General features: G+C 35.3%; 1 protein-coding gene across 9 annotated transcripts in view; it reads right to left on the bottom strand.

The window, feature by feature from the left end:
• The window catches only part of ADAMTS6 (ADAM metallopeptidase with thrombospondin type 1 motif 6), a 362,071-nt gene that overhangs the window by 27,557 nt on the left and 316,484 nt on the right, over positions 1 to 18,030 (bottom strand). For 8 of the 9 annotated variants that reach the window (XR_010131756.1, XM_063700711.1, XM_055367654.2 and 5 more), the window contains 2 exons: positions 16,358 to 16,487; positions 7,362 to 7,566 (listed from right to left, as the gene is read on the bottom strand). Coding sequence is in view for 8 of the 9 variants with exons in the window: in XM_063700711.1 (XP_063556781.1) it covers positions 7,362 to 7,566; positions 16,358 to 16,487 (335 nt within the window). In the remaining variant the exon portion in view is untranslated. Of the gene's footprint in view, positions 1 to 7,361; positions 7,567 to 16,357; positions 16,488 to 16,535; positions 16,623 to 18,030 lie in introns of those variants that run through there. The other variant, XM_063700715.1, reaches the window with a different exon arrangement.

The following is an 18,030-nucleotide window of genomic DNA, read 5'->3' as shown; positions in this document are numbered from 1 at the left end:
ACAAATCCAATTATACTGCATTTTGATTTAAAAAAAAATCCCTTAATGGCTTACTATTGCCTTCAAGATAAAAATTCAAACTCTATATATGCTTAGTACCCCACAGTAGTAAGGCTCTACTTAACCTCTTGAGGCTCATCTCTCTATATGTCAGCCATATAAAATAATTTCCAATATTCTCCAGTGCTAGCCCAGTGTCAGGCACAAAGCAAATAGTGTTGCTGTTGCAGCTACAGTAACTACTACCACTACTACTGCCACTAATAGCATCTGTCATTTAATAACTACTGTATATACCAAGTGTGCTAAATGCTATAATTTATATAGTCCTTACAACTCTCCTATGAGGTGGCAATTATTATTCTGTTTTTAAAATGAGAAAACAAACTTAGAGTGACTGGTAAAAAGTCACATATATATTAAATGGTGGAGCCATTCTAATACTAATTCTTACTAAGTGTTTTCTGGATGTCAGGCACTGTACTATGCACTTTATATGTATTGTCTAATTTAATACAACAATCACTTATATTTCAAGAAACCAAGGCATGCAATAATTTCTGTAGAATGAATAAAGACCTAATCCAAGTCTTTGAGCTTGCCTCACTTGTGTCGAGTCCATTTCTATCTCTTGAACTTGTTCCACTTGTTTTAATCCTCTTCACTTCATGCCAAGTCTCCTCCACTGTTCAAACCAAAGACTTAAGAGGATTTCTGCCGCTCTCTTAAAGCTTAATATTATCACTGGTAACAAAAACACTACTATACTACTTTACATTTCATTAAAGATGAACGGTTCAGAAAATATTTTCAAATATTAAACATTATTAAACAAATTTTTAAGAATTATTATAGATGAGGAAAGCTTAAGAGACTTCATTAAGGATAAACAGCAAATGGTAAAGCTGGAACTAAATCCTAGGCCTTGTGACCCATACTTTAGGGCCTACTCATTATCCATTTCTCTGTTATTATTGTATTCACAGGCTGCTCTTAGTATTGGCAGAAACAAACTCATGACAATACATAGTAAATATGAATTATTATAAGAATAAGTTGAGGTGAAGTACAAGAGGATACAAGGCCACTTCATCCACATGCTAGGCAAAAACATATAGGATGTATACGGAACTCAGTTTTTGTATTTTTAGGCTATGATTAGTTTTCTAACGGAAGCATTCATTGAAAAATGCACTTGTGCACTCCCCTGCCTCCTTCACATTTTAAAATCATGTGTATGCATATTAAAGTCTGGGACATACATCTCTTGTTTATTCTAATAACTTTTTCCAGTGGCAAGAAGCTTCTGTTATTATTTTAAGAATGTAGTAGTATCTAGCTGCCTTTCCTAAAATCATATGCCAGGTCATGCTTACAATTAGGGGAGATGAAGAATGCGAAGAAAGACAATTCATTCATCTCCATCTGAGAAGTCCCCAGGAAACCCAAACCAAAACCAAACCAGATATGACTGATAATAAGAAGGATAAGCCTGGGCGCGGTGGCTCACGCCTGTGAATCCCAGCACTTTGGGAGGCTGAGGTGGACGGATCATGAGGTCAGGTGTTTGAGACCACAGCCTGGCCAACATAGCGAAACCCTGTCTCTACTAAAAATACAAAAAAAATTAGCCAGGTGTGGTGGCACGTGCCTGTACTCCTAGCTATTTGGTAGGAAGAGAATTGCTTGAACCCAGGAGGCAGAGGCTGCAGTGAATCGAGACCGTGACACTACACTCCAGCCTGGGTGACAGAGCGAGACTCCATCTCTCAAAAAAAAAAAAAAAAAAAAAAGGATAAGAAGACAAAGCAGCACAATATTTATTGTGTCAAGTAGTGTTCTAAATCCTTGGCATGTAATAATCTACCTAATCCTCATAGAAACTCCATGAAGTGAGTACTGTTACACATCCATTTTACAGGTGTGGAAACTGAAATGCTAAGAGGTAGAAACAAATCCTGATGGCAGTTTCCTACTAAAAATAAAGCTCTGAAAGATACATGCACAAAGACTAACCCTCTGTAGAACAATGTGCAGTTAATGTGTAAAGCTAAACACATAATGACATTTACTTAGGCAAGAAATCATTTTAGAAAAATTACACCTCAAAATTCACCATTTTAGCCAAGGATATTTTATCTTATAGTAACAGAGGTACAGAGATTTTCAACCATATTTTCAAGAAAATGACTGAAAATCAACCAGATTTTCAAGACAGTGAATGACTGAAAACTACATTGCTGTCACATTTGTTACTCAGTGAATACACCACGCCTGAACCCTGCAGATCCAGCCACAAATATTACATGTCTACAGCCAGAGTCTCAACTCTGTTCTCTGCAAATATTGTACTTCTTACAGGTGATTATAAAATTAAATGTTTAAAAATTGCTTGTAAAAATAGTAAAAGCACAGAAATGCCACTTTAACCTGGTTCATTTAAGTAGAACTCTAGCAAGTCCTTCGGACCTTATGTCAGAGATGTTCAAGCAGAGAAGTCCTCAGTTTGTTTTTATATTTACTTATTCCTTCTGCTTTCTTGAGCCTAAATTTCATTTTTCCCTCTTTACCCTACTGATAAATACAGAATCCCTTCCTTATCCACAGTTTCATTTTCCAGTTTCAGTTGCCAACAATCAACTGAAGTCTGAAAATAGATGAGTACAGTATAGAAAGATATTTTGAAAGAGACGTTACATTCACAGAACTCTTTTTACAGTATGCTGTTATAATATTTTAATTTTATTATTATTATTAATCTTTTATTGTGCCTAATTTATAAATTAAACTTTATTATAGGTTTGTATAGATAGGAAAAAAGTATATAGTATATATAAGGTTCAGTACTATCTGCAGTTTCAGGTATCGACTGGGGGTCTTGGAACATGTCCCCTGTGGATAAGGGGGGACTACTATCAATGTGTTTGTCCATCTGAAGTCCTCTGTTTTACTTAGCTATGTAAAAGATAAAAATAAAAATAAAAAAAAAATAAAAAAATAAAAATTTCTAGAAAAGCAAGATGAGCCACGGTTACGTATGTATAGACATGTATGTTATGTAATGTATAGACATTAATTTAATTATGAATGCTTCGGAGCAGTCTCCAGAGATAATCATTAGCCTATACCCATGCAAAGAGTATGTGTTTGCGTAACTTTGGAGTGTGCATTAAAATCTATTAGTAATAATTAGAAATTGGGATATTTAGTTCAATAATAATTTTTTTAGATCCAAGAATAGTTATAAACATCAAAATTCATCTCATTCTTTCTCATAATAAACCTTTAGGTAGCAGGGTAGAAGATATTATAAAATTTAGAAGACTAGTGGTCAGTCTATTCTTTAATAAAATTATTTCTCATTATTTCTCCTTATGTGGGTAAATGCCTATTTTTTCCTCTTTATTCATATAATTAGAATCTCATGATCATTTAAAATCCGACCAGACCTTCTGTTTTTTGTTTTCATCTCAGTGACACAGGAGGTGACTTTTATGAGGGATGCATTTATGCTTCAGCTTAATGTTCCATGATTAAGAAGAACCAAAAATATATTTTGCAGAAAAAGTATTTGAAACCAACCAGGGAAAACAATTTGGTCCTCACTTGTAAAGGACAGAAACATCAACATTTCGGGGTTACACTGAGTTCTCCCTGGAGAGATGGGTTTAAATTACGTAGTCAAAGGACCAGAGTAGAACCTAGGAGTATGCAAGGTGCTGACACAATTGTCTTATCAAACAAAACACAGTCCCTTGTAGGTAGATTTTCCCCATCTTCCGTAAGTAATGCTATCTAAACATAAGTACTATAAAGTCAGTTGAGTAAGATGCCAGTTACCCACTTGTCCAAGAGTAAGTATAAGAAATGTATCTTTTTCAATGGGCATTATTCTATTGGAGTCAAATAAACCATTGTGATACATCAAAAGCATGGGTTAGGGCTGCTGGACCCCATCCACAGTATGCAGCAATGCTTTCAAGAGCTACTTGCCAAGTGAGGGCAAAAACAGAAAACTATTTAAAGTCCAAATAGCCTGGGTGATCCCAAGTATAGATTATAGGATATGCGAAAGCTGTGGCTTCATTAGTTCCAGAAAAGGCTGCTGATGAGCCATTTTCCGCCAAGGTAATTTAACTTTTTTTTTTTTCCTTTTGCCATAAGTACTGGGTGGGTTTCACTGACGCTGGCTTTACAACAATGGAAATTTTATACTAGAGTAGCCGGCAGAGAAAAGGAAAGGGTCAAAGGGCAAATTCCTCTTGCTGCAATATGTTTTCGCCAGTTGAACCTCACCCTTGTGATTAGCAGAGCTCAGACAGCTGAGAGTTGGAAGTGGGGAGGGGGCAGAAAGGGGAGGTTTTCATGGGTGTGTCAAAAAAATTATGTGAAATATTTGCCAAAGGTTAACTGAAAGAGACTGAATACCGCCTGCTCTTCTGCTGGGACCTTCTCTTTTCATTAGTGGGAGGTGTTCCATTCCTTTGGGAAGAACAGGCTCCTTGTTCTCATTTTGTTCACAATAGCTACTCAGACATCTATTTCATTTAACGTTATTTATTCTTACTTATTGTTAACCCATCTAGGGAAGGAAAGAGATGGGCTGCCTGGTAAACTAAGGTAATGGAAGCACGAGAGTAAACACACCCCACATACCCCCTTGGGGAAATAAACAGGAGTAACAGTATGGGGCAAAAACCATCTTTCCTCTTGAACAAAGGATGATGACAGTGGTAAAGATGGTGCTCAACTAGAAATTTTGAGACAGTAACAGCAGCAGTTTTCGACCTGTGCTTATCCCAGAATTGTTTCCTGTCTGTGGAAAGACAACAGCAGCTCCCTTGGACAATGCTTTATCTGAGGTAGTGGTCCCCACATGTGTACTCCAGCCCCTCAGCACCATTTCTTGCCCCTAAGCTTTGACTCAGCCATGTTAAAGAGTATTGCAGAAATGCGATTAAAAGTGTCCTCAGCTTAGATGTACATCTTCAGGCAGCCTCCAAAAATGCCTTAGAGCCTCTTAGAGCCATTTGAGTGAGTCACTTCAAAGACTGGATAGATAAGAATCAAAATTCTAATAGAGGGGTAAGATCAACCTATGTGAAGTTGAATTCTGAAGGAAACTTTAAAATAGCATTTGGAATGGAAGCATATCAGTTAATATACACAAGCTATCTCTCAAGGTGACTATACATGGTTGTTTTATTTAAAAACATATAATGATACAGAATAGTGTAGGTCAGAAGATCAGTGTGAAATGAGGCTTACATGAAGTTTTGATATTTTAGTGGTTGGCAGCAATTTCTTCTAGAAATTTCTCAGAAGGCATTCCTTCTGCTTATGAAGGGTGATATAGTATAGAGTTCTGTATTCTAACCTTCCTAGTACCTATCACTATCAGTCTTTCATTTATTCTTAAAAACAAACCCTTTTCCCTCACACTGCTTTCATTATCCACTCTTTGTGTTTCTGTTTAGCCATTTCTCTTTTCAGGCATCCTTTCTCTAGCTTCCCTATTCTCTTCCCTACTCCCAACTCTATACCCCTCCATATTCAGCTTAAATCCCATCAACTAAAAAGCCTTCTGATCCTACTCCAGGCTATTCTGCCCTTCTCAGCTCTGAATTTCCATATTAATTATACATTTATACCTCACAATCCACTGTTTCATTACACACTGCCTTATATGTATTATTCTCTAGTTGTTTCATGGGTATTTTTCATTTGCCCAAGCTTACAGGATTCTTTCATGTTACCCATGGTGCCTATCTCAGTATGTTTAGTAATCACTCAAACTTACTGACTTGACCTGAAGCCCTCAAACTGTGGCAGCCAATCATCAGGTCTCCTATTATGATTTTCCCATAACAAATTTCTCATACCAATGAATATTTATGGAATTCTATAAGGGTCCTGGGCACTAACATGTGTACAATTCTGCAGAATGTCTATTCTTTATCAATGGATTTTATCTTTCAAATCAATTAGGAGTTAATGCATCCCGTTAGGGAACAGAAGAGTCCATACTGTTTTCCATAACCACTGACAGAATAATACCAAGGATATCTCTACATATGATTGAAATATATAACTAAAAAATCTAACTTAGGTAGGCAGAATGTAATTACTGAAGCTGGACTATGGCCAGGAAACTTGGAAGAACACTCCCAATTCCTGCCAAAGATTCCATGGATAACCACAACTGGTCAGAATCTCCACTTCCATGTACCATCTTAAACACAGTGCTTCTTTCAGTCCTGTGCTCCAGCAAAATAAGGCCACTCAAGCAGTAAGATTCACAGGGGAATAGTAACATCCAAAGGTTCCTAAAGAACAACGTTTAATATTTTTGTTTGTATTTTGACAAATGTATGAGGTCTACAGGAAATATCCAAAGCAAGTACCACAATGTTTCTGGCAGGATATATTAGAATAGAGTCTGAGATGCATCCTGTTTTGCTAACTTGAAAGAAATATCTCTGGTTATATAGCAAGGTACTCATTCTTAACACTTAACACACACTGCAGAAGGCTTCAGCTCTTCTTTGGGAGATGTGGAAAATTATATAGTATGCATACGTATCTGTCTCATGGATACTGAGGAGTCAAAAATTAACTACCTCTTACCTAATTTTTCATAAGATAATTTTTCTGAGTGGCTCTGGATTTTATTAGGCTATTTTGTACACATCTATGCCAAGAAAACATTATATTGGTCAGGTCTTCCTCATGTAAGTGAAGGGAATGATCAATTCAAATTTGATGTTTTCCTATGTTATAACCTTCAGCTCCATGTTTCTTTCATAGTTGAAATAGAAGACATAAAATATATAGATATAGCTATGTCGTAAGTGATAATGAATTGATAACAATTCATACCTAAGAGTTATGTAATTAGGCTGCTACATTACTTGAAAAAAGATATTTTAAAAATTGTGCTTTCCAAATGAGATCCTAGAAAAGGTCATTCTAGGTCTTCAATAACTTTTGGGGTAAGAAAGGTTCTTGACTCTCCTTTTGAACTTCAATTTTTAATCATGTATCACAAATTCTAAACTTGTGATGTGCTCAACAGTAAGAAGGAGAAAAACCACTTATAAGAGTACCCACTATAATGTTATTTCAAATTTACTTTAGACTTATTTTTAATCAAATTGATGACAAGTTTCTCGCTGATTTCCCTTACCCACCCAAAAACACCCCTTATTTCCTGACAAGCAGCAATAAAATATAACATGGTCACTGTTACACAGCCCTTACTTGTTGAGTTCTAAGATGCTCAGGTGTCCTTAATATTAATGCTTTAGGATAGATAGTTAGGACATTTCAAAACATATACATATAGCCTCAGATTTCCTTACCTCAGACCAGTCCAAAGCCACCCACTGTGGTGGACATGACTGGTTGTTGCAGGGCTCTTTTTCGACAGGCCGGTGTGTTAAACAACCACTGTAGTCCAGCGTCTCCTCCTCAGAAGGTCCGATCTTCCTGATGCAGAGCACTGCCCTTGTGCGCATCCCACCATCACAAGTCTTGCTGCACTCCAACCAATCCCCAATGAACCACCTGCAGCAAGACATGGAAGAAACACAGAAAAGCATTTCCTCAGTGCACCCAGAGATTTTTAGCTAAGTGAAGGCACTTTCACTGATGGACTACGAGCTGACATTTCAATGTTGGTTGATAAGACAAATGGCAAATGACAGAGCTGCTAAGGAAAAGACCTTTACTGTCATTTGCTTTCTAAAGTGTAGTGTGTGGACAGAACCCAGGTTCAAACAAGTGCACTATGTCTTTAAACCTCTTTTATTTTTCTCCTTTTTAATTACATTCTAAAATGAGGATAACAATGATCAATCTCATAAAAAAATTGTCACGAGGGTTAAATAAGGTCATATATATAAAGCTCCCAGTGGTGTGCTAATAAATGTTTAACCACTGGCTCCCCATGGCAGGGGGGTGGTGGAGTTCTGATTTGTGGCATTTGCCAATTTTTGTAGTGTAAAAACTTCACTATGGCCAATTTCAAGCTACCAGCTTGATATACTAAAGGTGAACAGGAGAAGATATGCTAATAATAGGGTCCTATGAACCAATACTAGCTGGCTCCAGCACACCACTGAATGCTTCTAACATAGTGTCTGTCATATAACAAACAAGAAATAGCAGGTATTTTTATTATTATCACATTGAGGCAGGTTCTCCCATAATTAAAAATTTTATGCTAAAACCACTCTAAGGAAGCTGAGGATTTGTTTTTCAATTTCTAGAAATAAACCTCTATGAAGATAGGATTTGAATGTCCTTACAAGGACAGAGAAGGCCAGGTATCCATCCTGAGGACATGGGAGTCTTAAAACACCTTCGGCAAGAGCAGAGCTCTGAGCTAGTTCTATGAAAACAGGCAGATCTCTTGTTTCAACCTTTTGGCTCCTAAAAACAGCTTCTACACAGCCAATGTGGAAAGAAATGCAAATGTCTTAGAAAAAAATAACATGTCTCACATTTGTAGGTATACTACACCTTTACCCTAAAGTCATAAACTTTCACATACATAATTTCAGGGGGTTTGTGGTTTGTTTTGTTTTTTTTTGCAACACTTCTGCAGGATTCACTCTTCTGGACACATTAATTAGTCTAAGGGATGTAACTCATGATCTAAATCAGATCAATGAGAATTCTGGTTTAGAATTTTTATATCTCAACTGGAGCAAAAGGGACCCTTTCCTTTCTGGTCACAAAGGTGCATAAGATGATGAGTTCAGAGCTGCAGTGGCTGGGTTCCCTGTCAAGTGAAATTAGCTGATTTCAAAGAATGCACAGGAGCTAGAAAGTCTGGATGGTGTGTGAGTCCTTGATTCCAGGCATTTCTCAAGCTAGGTTCCCCCTTACACTTCCCTCAGCTGTGTTATGTAAATCTTATGTGCTGAAGCCAGCTCAAGTTGAAGTTTTGTTATCTGTAACAAGGGTCTTGACTGACATATTGTATTTCATTTATTAAATATTTGCTGAATGTCTACTACGTTCAAGGCATTGTGCTTTGTTTTGTAGAAGAAAGTAAGATCCAGTGTTAGGAAAACAGTTCTCCAAAATCATGAAAAGAGCAATGATGGATGGAATCAGGACTGGATTCCCCATTGATTGCTATTTCAATCGAAATTCATTTTAACATTGCTGAATAGTAAAATATAGGTTACAAGCATGGGATCACAAGACATTTTCTTCAATCCATAATTACAAATCATGCAGTTATTCTCAATGAACATGCTCGTGCTTTTAGGTGGGAGACTCCCAAGAGAGAAGAATATGGAAAGCTTAAGAGCAAATTTCTCACTGTTTCTGTGAGCATAGCTCCATTGTGCCAGTTTTGTATACGGAAGATAATACTTTAGTGAAGTCAGAGTACTAGTATCCTAAATTTGAGACTGCATTAAGCCAATTAAGCAACACTGGCCTTTGTTCATTATTATTTGTATTGTCTTTACTTATAAAGAAAACCAGCATTTAGAAATATAGTTAGCCAGTTTTTCAAATTTAAATTATATTTTATCAACATCTACAAATTTTCAGCCTAAAATTCATTTAAAGAATGATGATTTAATTTTGAATTTTAAAAATCTGACACAAACATTTTTTCTAAGTCATTTTCCAAGGGAGATTTAAAGTAATTTTCATATTCTTTCCTTTCTGTTTTCCACAGATGAACATGATCCCCAGTTGTTAGTACCATTTTTGGTAAGGAGGAAAATGTGTACTGAAAATAATAACTTGCATGCCAGCCATAGTGAAACTCTGATTCAACTTTGCAACAGTGATTTCATCACCACGATTAGGGGATAAAACAGAAATGTGTATTACAGTCACAAAAAGTTCAGTCACACCACCTCCAGCCATGATCTCATTAGTTCTCATAATGTAAGAGGGATGGAGGCCTTCAAATTAAACACAGGTGTCCCGAGTAACCACAATGATTCAGAAGTGTTGCAAAGGGTCAGGGACACCTCTGTCTTTTTATTCTTTGTCCCCTCTTCCATTCCATCTCTCCTCAGAAACTTAACCTAGATGTATCACTCTAGCCTTTAACTTGGAATATATGAAATCAGAAGTATTAATCACCCTCCCAATTTCCTTTCTGACTTTAACTCTCATTTCAGGCTTCACACTCAGTCCCTGTTGCATCTTTATTGCTCATCATATCATCCCTTCCCATGTCTCTCTGAAGGATTAAATCACACCCTAGTTATTTAAACAGTTTTGCAATTCTACCACTGCATCTGCTTGTCTCAGTTTCTCCACTCTCCCACCTAGTTTAAGACATACTGCTTTCCCTTGTCTTCCTTCTCCACGTATTTGACCCTCTGATGGCATTCTTTCTCTGTCTTCTTTCCCTCCTCTAGACTTGGTGGCAAAAACATGAATACAGAAATTCTCTCTGGGAATATAAATTGCCGAATCGTTATAGCTGGAACAATTCTGGGGCTGTTTCTTTCTGAGCTTTTCCCAATACACAAATTGTCTTTATCTTCACAAGTCCTTCACAGCCATTAGACATTAACAATTAGTGGGATTCATGTTCGAGTGTCTGAAATAAGAGTGGCTTGCTGCAGCCTGTGTAATCTGACCTACAGTCCTGATCTCTTATTATTACAAAAAATAGTATAATTTGGAGAAGGGAATAAGAGAGACAGTATAAAAAATTTGCCCCAACCTTGGTAAACCAGAATATTTTTGAAGAAATAATCATCATAAAACCAGAATATTGTTTTTGCTTTTTAATTTAAAGGAAAATGGCAGAGCATATGAAAATAAACTGATATTAAATATTTGGATTAAGAGAGAGATTTCCTAGGCTTTGTCCCAGAGTCAAGGGTCTAATCATCAACTCCTTTTATAAACACAACATAGCAAAATTGTAAAAATCTTCAGAATTTGACAATAATATCTTTACTCAAAGAGAAATTCAGTTATATAAACTATTGTCTACTTACAAAGATAAAAAACTTTCCTACATTTTAAATTAACTTAAAAAAATTTCAAAACAAAAAGTTGTTAAAAAAATAAAAAGAATTTTTTTTTTCATTTCTCAGCTAATTGGAAAGTGAAACTAATATTAAGCAGAACACTGTATGCCCTAAACATTATACAGTCAAGGTTTTTCTAAATTTTTAAAAATCAACATAATAAACATCTCTGAAGTTGTAGCAACTGAGAATGTGTCAATGAAGCAAGCAAAATTAGATGTATCAAAGTGCCACCAGGCATTTGATTTGTACCTTACAAAGCTGGTGATGTCTGATGTAATGGAAAAAACATCACTGGATATTAGCATACCTCAGTCTGTGAAATGATGGGAGTTGACCTAAATAATTTCTATGATTCTTCATAGGTCTTAAATTTTGGAGTTTTATAGATGACTCTGATGAATCTTTTTCTAAACTTAAAATAAGAGATGACAGTTGTCCATGGGTGAGGTCCAATGACTCAAAATAATGGTTATTAAACATTATACCTTAAAATATACCAATTAAATAAAACCTAGCCACTGGATAAAAATTAATCTCTTCCCACCCTAAGTTTCCTTCAGCACTTTTGCTTATAACTCTCTTATTGTACTTAACAGATTTTGTCTTGTACTGTAGTTATTTTTGTATATATTTGCCCAATTAGATTACCCTCAGGAAAGAGAACCATTTCTCCCAAAGTACAGTGTCTTCCAACTTGAAGTTGATTAATAAATGTTTTTAAATTCTTGGTCACAATATTATTAAAATGAATAGTTCTCTGGTTTTCACAATTTTAAAAACCACAGTATCATACAGGAATAATATTTATCACTCAAGGATTCTTCACATGAGGTCATATGCAGAAACACTCTTGCTATTAAAACACGGCATGGTAAAAACTTAACTCAGCCTTTCTCTTTGGATTCCAACTTATTTTTTTTTCTTATGGTTGGGGATTAGCTTCTTACCAATCATATCCTTTAATATTAATTCCTTTCCTTTTTTTTTTCCAGTTATTTAAGGCTATGTCATGGATCCCACTACTTTCATTCATCGTCACTTTACTACCTTGACTACTATACTCTTTCTTATAAAAAGAGTTGCTGCTATGAACATGATAACTTTCCCCAGCAAGGACTCCTCTGGGTCTTCAAAGTCTTCCAAATAAACATAATATTATTTCTCTATCAATGCCTGTTTTGTCTATTTTTCCTAGTCCTCCGTCATTTTCTCTATAAGGACAAATCTTACTGTTCTCCCTTTTTGTATACTGTACTTATAAATTCTCTCAATATAACTAAAGACATTTGAAATATTTCATTATTTGAAAAAATACTTTCTGATAAAAAATACGATTTAGAATTTTAAACTAATGGTATAGGGAAAACAATCGTAATTGAAAATAAGTATAGATCCCTTCCTCAAATCAGGCAAAACATTTCAGATAGATCAATGTTTACATTAAAAATAAAAAAAGAAACTTTGAAAGTATAAGAATGGGGAAGACCTTTCTAAACAGTGTACCAATGAAGAAATAAAGGTTTGACAGCTTTCTTAAATAAGATTTTCTAAATTTTATAAGTAAAAATAGATCAAAACACCATAAATAACATGGAAAATAGACGACAAACTAGGAAAAAATATTCAGAACACAGATAAAAGAGTTCATATCCTTAATACATTAAGAGTTCACTCAAATCAATAACAAAAAAATACTTCAATAGAAGTATTGATAAGTAGTTCAATAGGACAGGCCATGATGATAAAAGGCAAAAGAGAAGTAGTACAAACAGCCACTAAACATAATTTTTAAATGTTCAGTCCCATCAGCAGTCCCATATATGCAAAATAAGACAGCAATTAGATATCAGGGCTTTTCCCCTATAAAATAATGAAAGATTATTTTTAAAATAATAATACCGACTGTTGTTCACTTCCAGGAAAATGGCATTCTCATAGACTGTTAATGGGAATATAGATTCACACAATCTTTCTGGAAAGTAATTGGACAATGCGATCTCAAAGACTAACATGTGCTTCCATTTGAACTATAAATTATTTTCTTCTTTATTTAGCATATATAATTATAAAGAACAGTTTCAGAAGCAAAAGTGGTTAATGCTGCATTATTGCAGGGGATCAAAATAAAAAGTACAGCCAAAATCGTTCAAGAGTGGAATACCAATTTAAATAAACAATCACATATCTACTAAACGTTGTCAAAGACTTCAAATGTTCCAAATGTTGAGAACTGACTATAAAGTGTCATAAGTAGTATAATACAACTTTTTTTATATACACATGCCTCTGTATACATAGAAAAAATACTGGAAATATATACATCAAAGTATTAACAGTGGTTTATAGGTTTTTCTGTTTCCTTCTTTTTGCTTATCTGCCTATCACACGATCATCTAAAAAAACCTATCTGCTTTCTTCACACTCGTAAAGTTTTACTGAATTCAGTAGCCTTTCTATGATTTCTATCTCTATAATACCAATGTCAACTGGGAATCTCAGATGGTCCCTGATGTTTGATGGTTTGACCTAATGATTTTTCAACTTTACATGATAAAAAGCAATACACATTTAGTAGAAGCTACTTGAATTTTTGAATTTTAACCTTTTCCTACCCTAGCAATATGAGGTACAATAGTCTCTCTAGATGTTGGGCAGCAGCAGCAATCTGCAGCTCCCAGTCAGCTACGCTATCATGAGCGTAAATGACCAATACTCTACAGTGTACTGTGTTGCCAGATGATTTTGCCCAATGGTAGTGTTCTGAGCACATTTATGGTGCACTGGGCTGTGCTATGATGTTCAGTAGGTTAGGTGAAGTAAATGCATTTCAACTTACAATGTTTTCAACTTTGTATAGGTTTATCAGGATGTAATCCCACCACAAGTCAAGCATATATAACCATTTTGAAGAATTAAAATTTCCTTTTCCATAGTCTGAATTCAAAAGACTAAAGAAGAAATTAAAAAGCAACTAAGAGAAGTAGGCTAATAATGAGTAATATTTTAAATATCTACATTTAGGTCTTTAAAAAAAACCCATCAGACTAAACTTTCTATTTTTCCCATATTCTCTGTATCTTTTCTTTTGAATTCCACTCCCCATCTCCAAACTTAAGTAAGTAACTTCACTTCAGAACTACATAAGGAGATAGAAAGCTTAATTTTAATAATGTACATCAATATGTCAATTATCCTTAAACTGTTAAAAAACAAAAACAAACCTCCAATGTAATACTCAAACACACAACTTATGGGATGAAATGACCAACAACTGAAATCTTTAAGGACATTGGACATTTAAGCTTTTAAGCTTAAACAAATGAAAAAGCTTAGGCCAAAATGGAATAGGGTGTGACCAGGCTCACTCAGATGCCTTCAAAGGCTGATCAAATGCCAAATATACTACTTAAGATCCTGAATGTCAGAGAATTAACGTAATAGACTGAGACTCACAATGACATGAAAATATGCTGAAGTTACTGGAAACATAGAAAGGGACAAAATTGGCCCATGGATTTTGAGCATCGCATTGCTTTACAGTTTCTCAGTTTCTCTTGAGATAAATTTATAAAAATAATTGGCAGAAAAGAGGAATGTGAAAAAAATTTAATAACTTGTCTTTGTAACACATATGATAGGTCACATTTTGATACTTTCCCATGTCTGGATTTTAAGAGATTAGTTATATGGTGATAACATTTTGAAAAGAACTCAATGTAAAATTACAAAAGTCTTAGAACAAAAACTATCACTCTAGATTCCTTGTGCTTCTTATTTGGTTGCCAATACCCTACACCTCTTCAAGGGACTAGTAGTGAGTATCACCTTTAAGATTCAAATGTTCAGGCAGACACTGACTTTAAATAATGGAAGTTCAAAAGGCATTATTGCTTTGGAACAAGAAATGCACCTTGAACAAGAAATGCACCTGGGTTTAAATGTTATTTGGGACATGGATTATTTATGTATTTTAACTTCCATGTTTATGTAGCTCCACTCTAGTCATTTTTAGAGAAGCTTCATTATAAAGTTTTTCTCTCCAGTTGTAGAGAGCTTGGAACATACAATTTCATTTGCTTATTCTCTTTTGCCTTATCAGTTTCATGTTGGGATGATTAATTAACCAGGCAGATAACAGTTCATCCAATTTCTCAAACAAGAATGAAATGCCAATCACACATGTTTTCTCTTGCAGTTGCAAAATCTCTACAAAGATTACTTTTGTCGTGATCAACTCAACATCACATAGTCATCTTGAGCCTTTTGCTCAATCAAGAAACATTTCTGTTCTTACAGATTATAATGTGTGGCTCATTGAGAGCAGGTCTCATTTAAAACCATCATTAAAATGAATGGGCTCTCTCCTTGTTAATCCCTTTACAGTGAGTTGTATTGCTGCATTAATCAACAGAAAGAGACTGAAGTATACCTCTATGCCTGTACCCAACACTCAGAAGATAGGATGCCTTACAACAACAGAACTTTAAACTGGGTCAGCAAATTAAAGCCCTGATATTCTATTCCAGAGTATTTCTAAACCATTTTAAAAGTCTTTAGGTCTTGGTTGGGCGCGGTGGCTCATGCCTGTAATCCCAGCACTTTGGGAGGCCGAGGCGGGCGGATCACGAGGTGATCCTGGCTAACGCAGTGAATCCCCGTCTCTACTAAAAATACAAAAAATTTAGCCGGGTGTGGTGGCGGGCGCCTGTAGTCCCAGGTACTTGGAAGGCTGAGGCAGGAGAATGGCGTGAACCCTAGAGGCAGAGCTTGCAGTAAGCCGAGATCGCGCCACTGCACTCCAGCCTGGGTGACAGAGCGAGACTCCGTCTCAAAAAAAAAAAAAAAAAAAAAAAAAAAAAAAAAAGAAGTCTTTAGGTGTTTAGGGCAAATATGTAGAAAAGACAGGAGTGTAAATAAATCACTATATTTTATTACATCTAAGACTTTTTTTTTATGTGCCATTAAGAGAGGGGAAAAATGTCAATTATTATGGTAAGACACCATTAGCTGCAAGTTGAATCCTAACTTCAGAGATGTTAAAATGTGAAAAGATGTGTACTTTAGAATTGATGAAATATGATCATTTCCAGCATTGTGTCAGAACAAAATTCATTGAAGTTCCTGCTTTAAAGAAGTTAATGACTGAAATCTATGGATAAATAGGAATCTTTGCTCACTAAAAGAGACATCAAAATTCCTCCCTCTCAGGATGTTTTCTACCTTTTTTCAGCCTAATTTATTCTCATCATATAAATATATTTCCAAACATGAATACATAATGTTTCTCTCTTTGCACCTGAAGAAAATAATTCTCATTTCTTTCCCTTACTTACTCAGGTGGGCAGGGCTCAGTGTTGCAGGCTCTTTGATTTTCAGGTGGCTTACTGTCAGGGTCACAGTAATTGTTCTGGACAATGGAGTTGTCATCCAACCTTTTACAGACCACCTCCTGTCTTTGGACACCTTGAGAAAAGGAGGACATCATTAATTGAAGAGAAGTTTACCTTCCATTAAGTTAGGTATGCATAGCTTTCCTCTGTGGGGAATTGACCTCACTGGATCGCTGCCGTCTTATCTGTTCCACATTGGACTGCTTCTCTAAAATGGAGAGAAGACCTGGTCATTATACTGAAATTTTAGGCAAAGTTATTTTTCTCATATTTAGAAATATAACTATTTCAAGTCCAGAAAAGAAACTATTGGTAATCTTAAACAATTTTATTCACATTTGTAAATTCTTCTTCGTGCTTCCCTTAACAAACAAACAACAGATTACAATTTCCAAAAATAATATTATCAAATAAAATGTACAAATATGCATTTCAATGCAAAACAATGATTGTATATTTATTTAAAAATAGAACAATAGGGACAAATTTACTTTTTGATATTTTGTAGAACAAATCCCATCTATTTATTTAGTTTTTGTTAGGAATACATCACATCCACACATTTTATTTTTTCTTCCATTTATATATTTATCTCTCTAAAAGCCCATTCATTGTTTAGAAATTAGAGATTGCAGTGGGCCTCTTTTGGACTGTAACCAACTAGTCTGTTTATTCCAACAGAGTTGACCCCTGTTGATTATACCACTGTCAAATACATACATACATAGTTCATTCAAATATTAACTTATCTCATTTTTAAAAATTAGTCTATGTGATCTGTTTACCACAGCTAAAAATATTCTCATACAGTTTATAAAATATTAAATATATGTCAATTAATTATTGGCAAAGATATTCACCATAACTTGCTCACATTTCACAAAATATAAAGACACACACAAACACACACTCGTATTTGTAAATGTTCCTGATGAACAGATTTTATGTATACTCATTTTCTCTTTAGTGTCAAGGAATCAAAAGAAGCAGACAGGTATATCAAGATATCAAAGAGAAACACGTCAAACTACAAGACAATGCTAAATGTTTCAGATCATATAGCGGTAACAGGTTACTCCTGGCAATAGAAATAAAAGCACACACTAAGCTATTCCCCCACTCACCCACCCCATCTCTATAAACAGGTAGGCTAAATTACCCAGAAAGAGTTGTAAAAGCAGCATTAGCAGTATCCAGGAAACCACAGCTTCACACCTAGCTAATCCCACACAATCCTTCAGTTGTTTTTCTTTTATTTTTTCCCCAGTTGTTTCAAGTAATAATGCCCTAAAAAAACAGTGTGATCACAAATTAGGGAAATATATGTGAAACAGGATCATTCAGTGCAAGAAACTGTCACCTAAAGAGCTAGACACCAAATGCTTCCCCCAAGTTCCCCTAAATCATAGAAATTCTGCAGGTGGGAGTGCCTCCGTTATCATGTTATGCACACCTACCTTTAACTAAGCCCTTTAAATTTAAAGACTGACAGGGCAAACTATTAAATCCACCAAGCTCATGACACTTAAATCCTGTAGCTTCCATGACAGTGGTGAGCAGTTAAAGAAAGTCTTTTTTATTGCTTGCACTGACCCAGGGCTCTTGCTGATCACCTT

Source organism: Gorilla gorilla, chromosome 19, assembly GCF_029281585.2.
Source record: "Gorilla gorilla gorilla isolate KB3781 chromosome 19, NHGRI_mGorGor1-v2.1_pri, whole genome shotgun sequence".
In the NCBI taxonomy this organism is placed as follows: Eukaryota; Metazoa; Chordata; class Mammalia; order Primates; family Hominidae; genus Gorilla; species Gorilla gorilla.
Note: the sequence above shows the minus strand (reverse complement) of the source record. Positions and strands in the feature narration are given on the sequence as shown.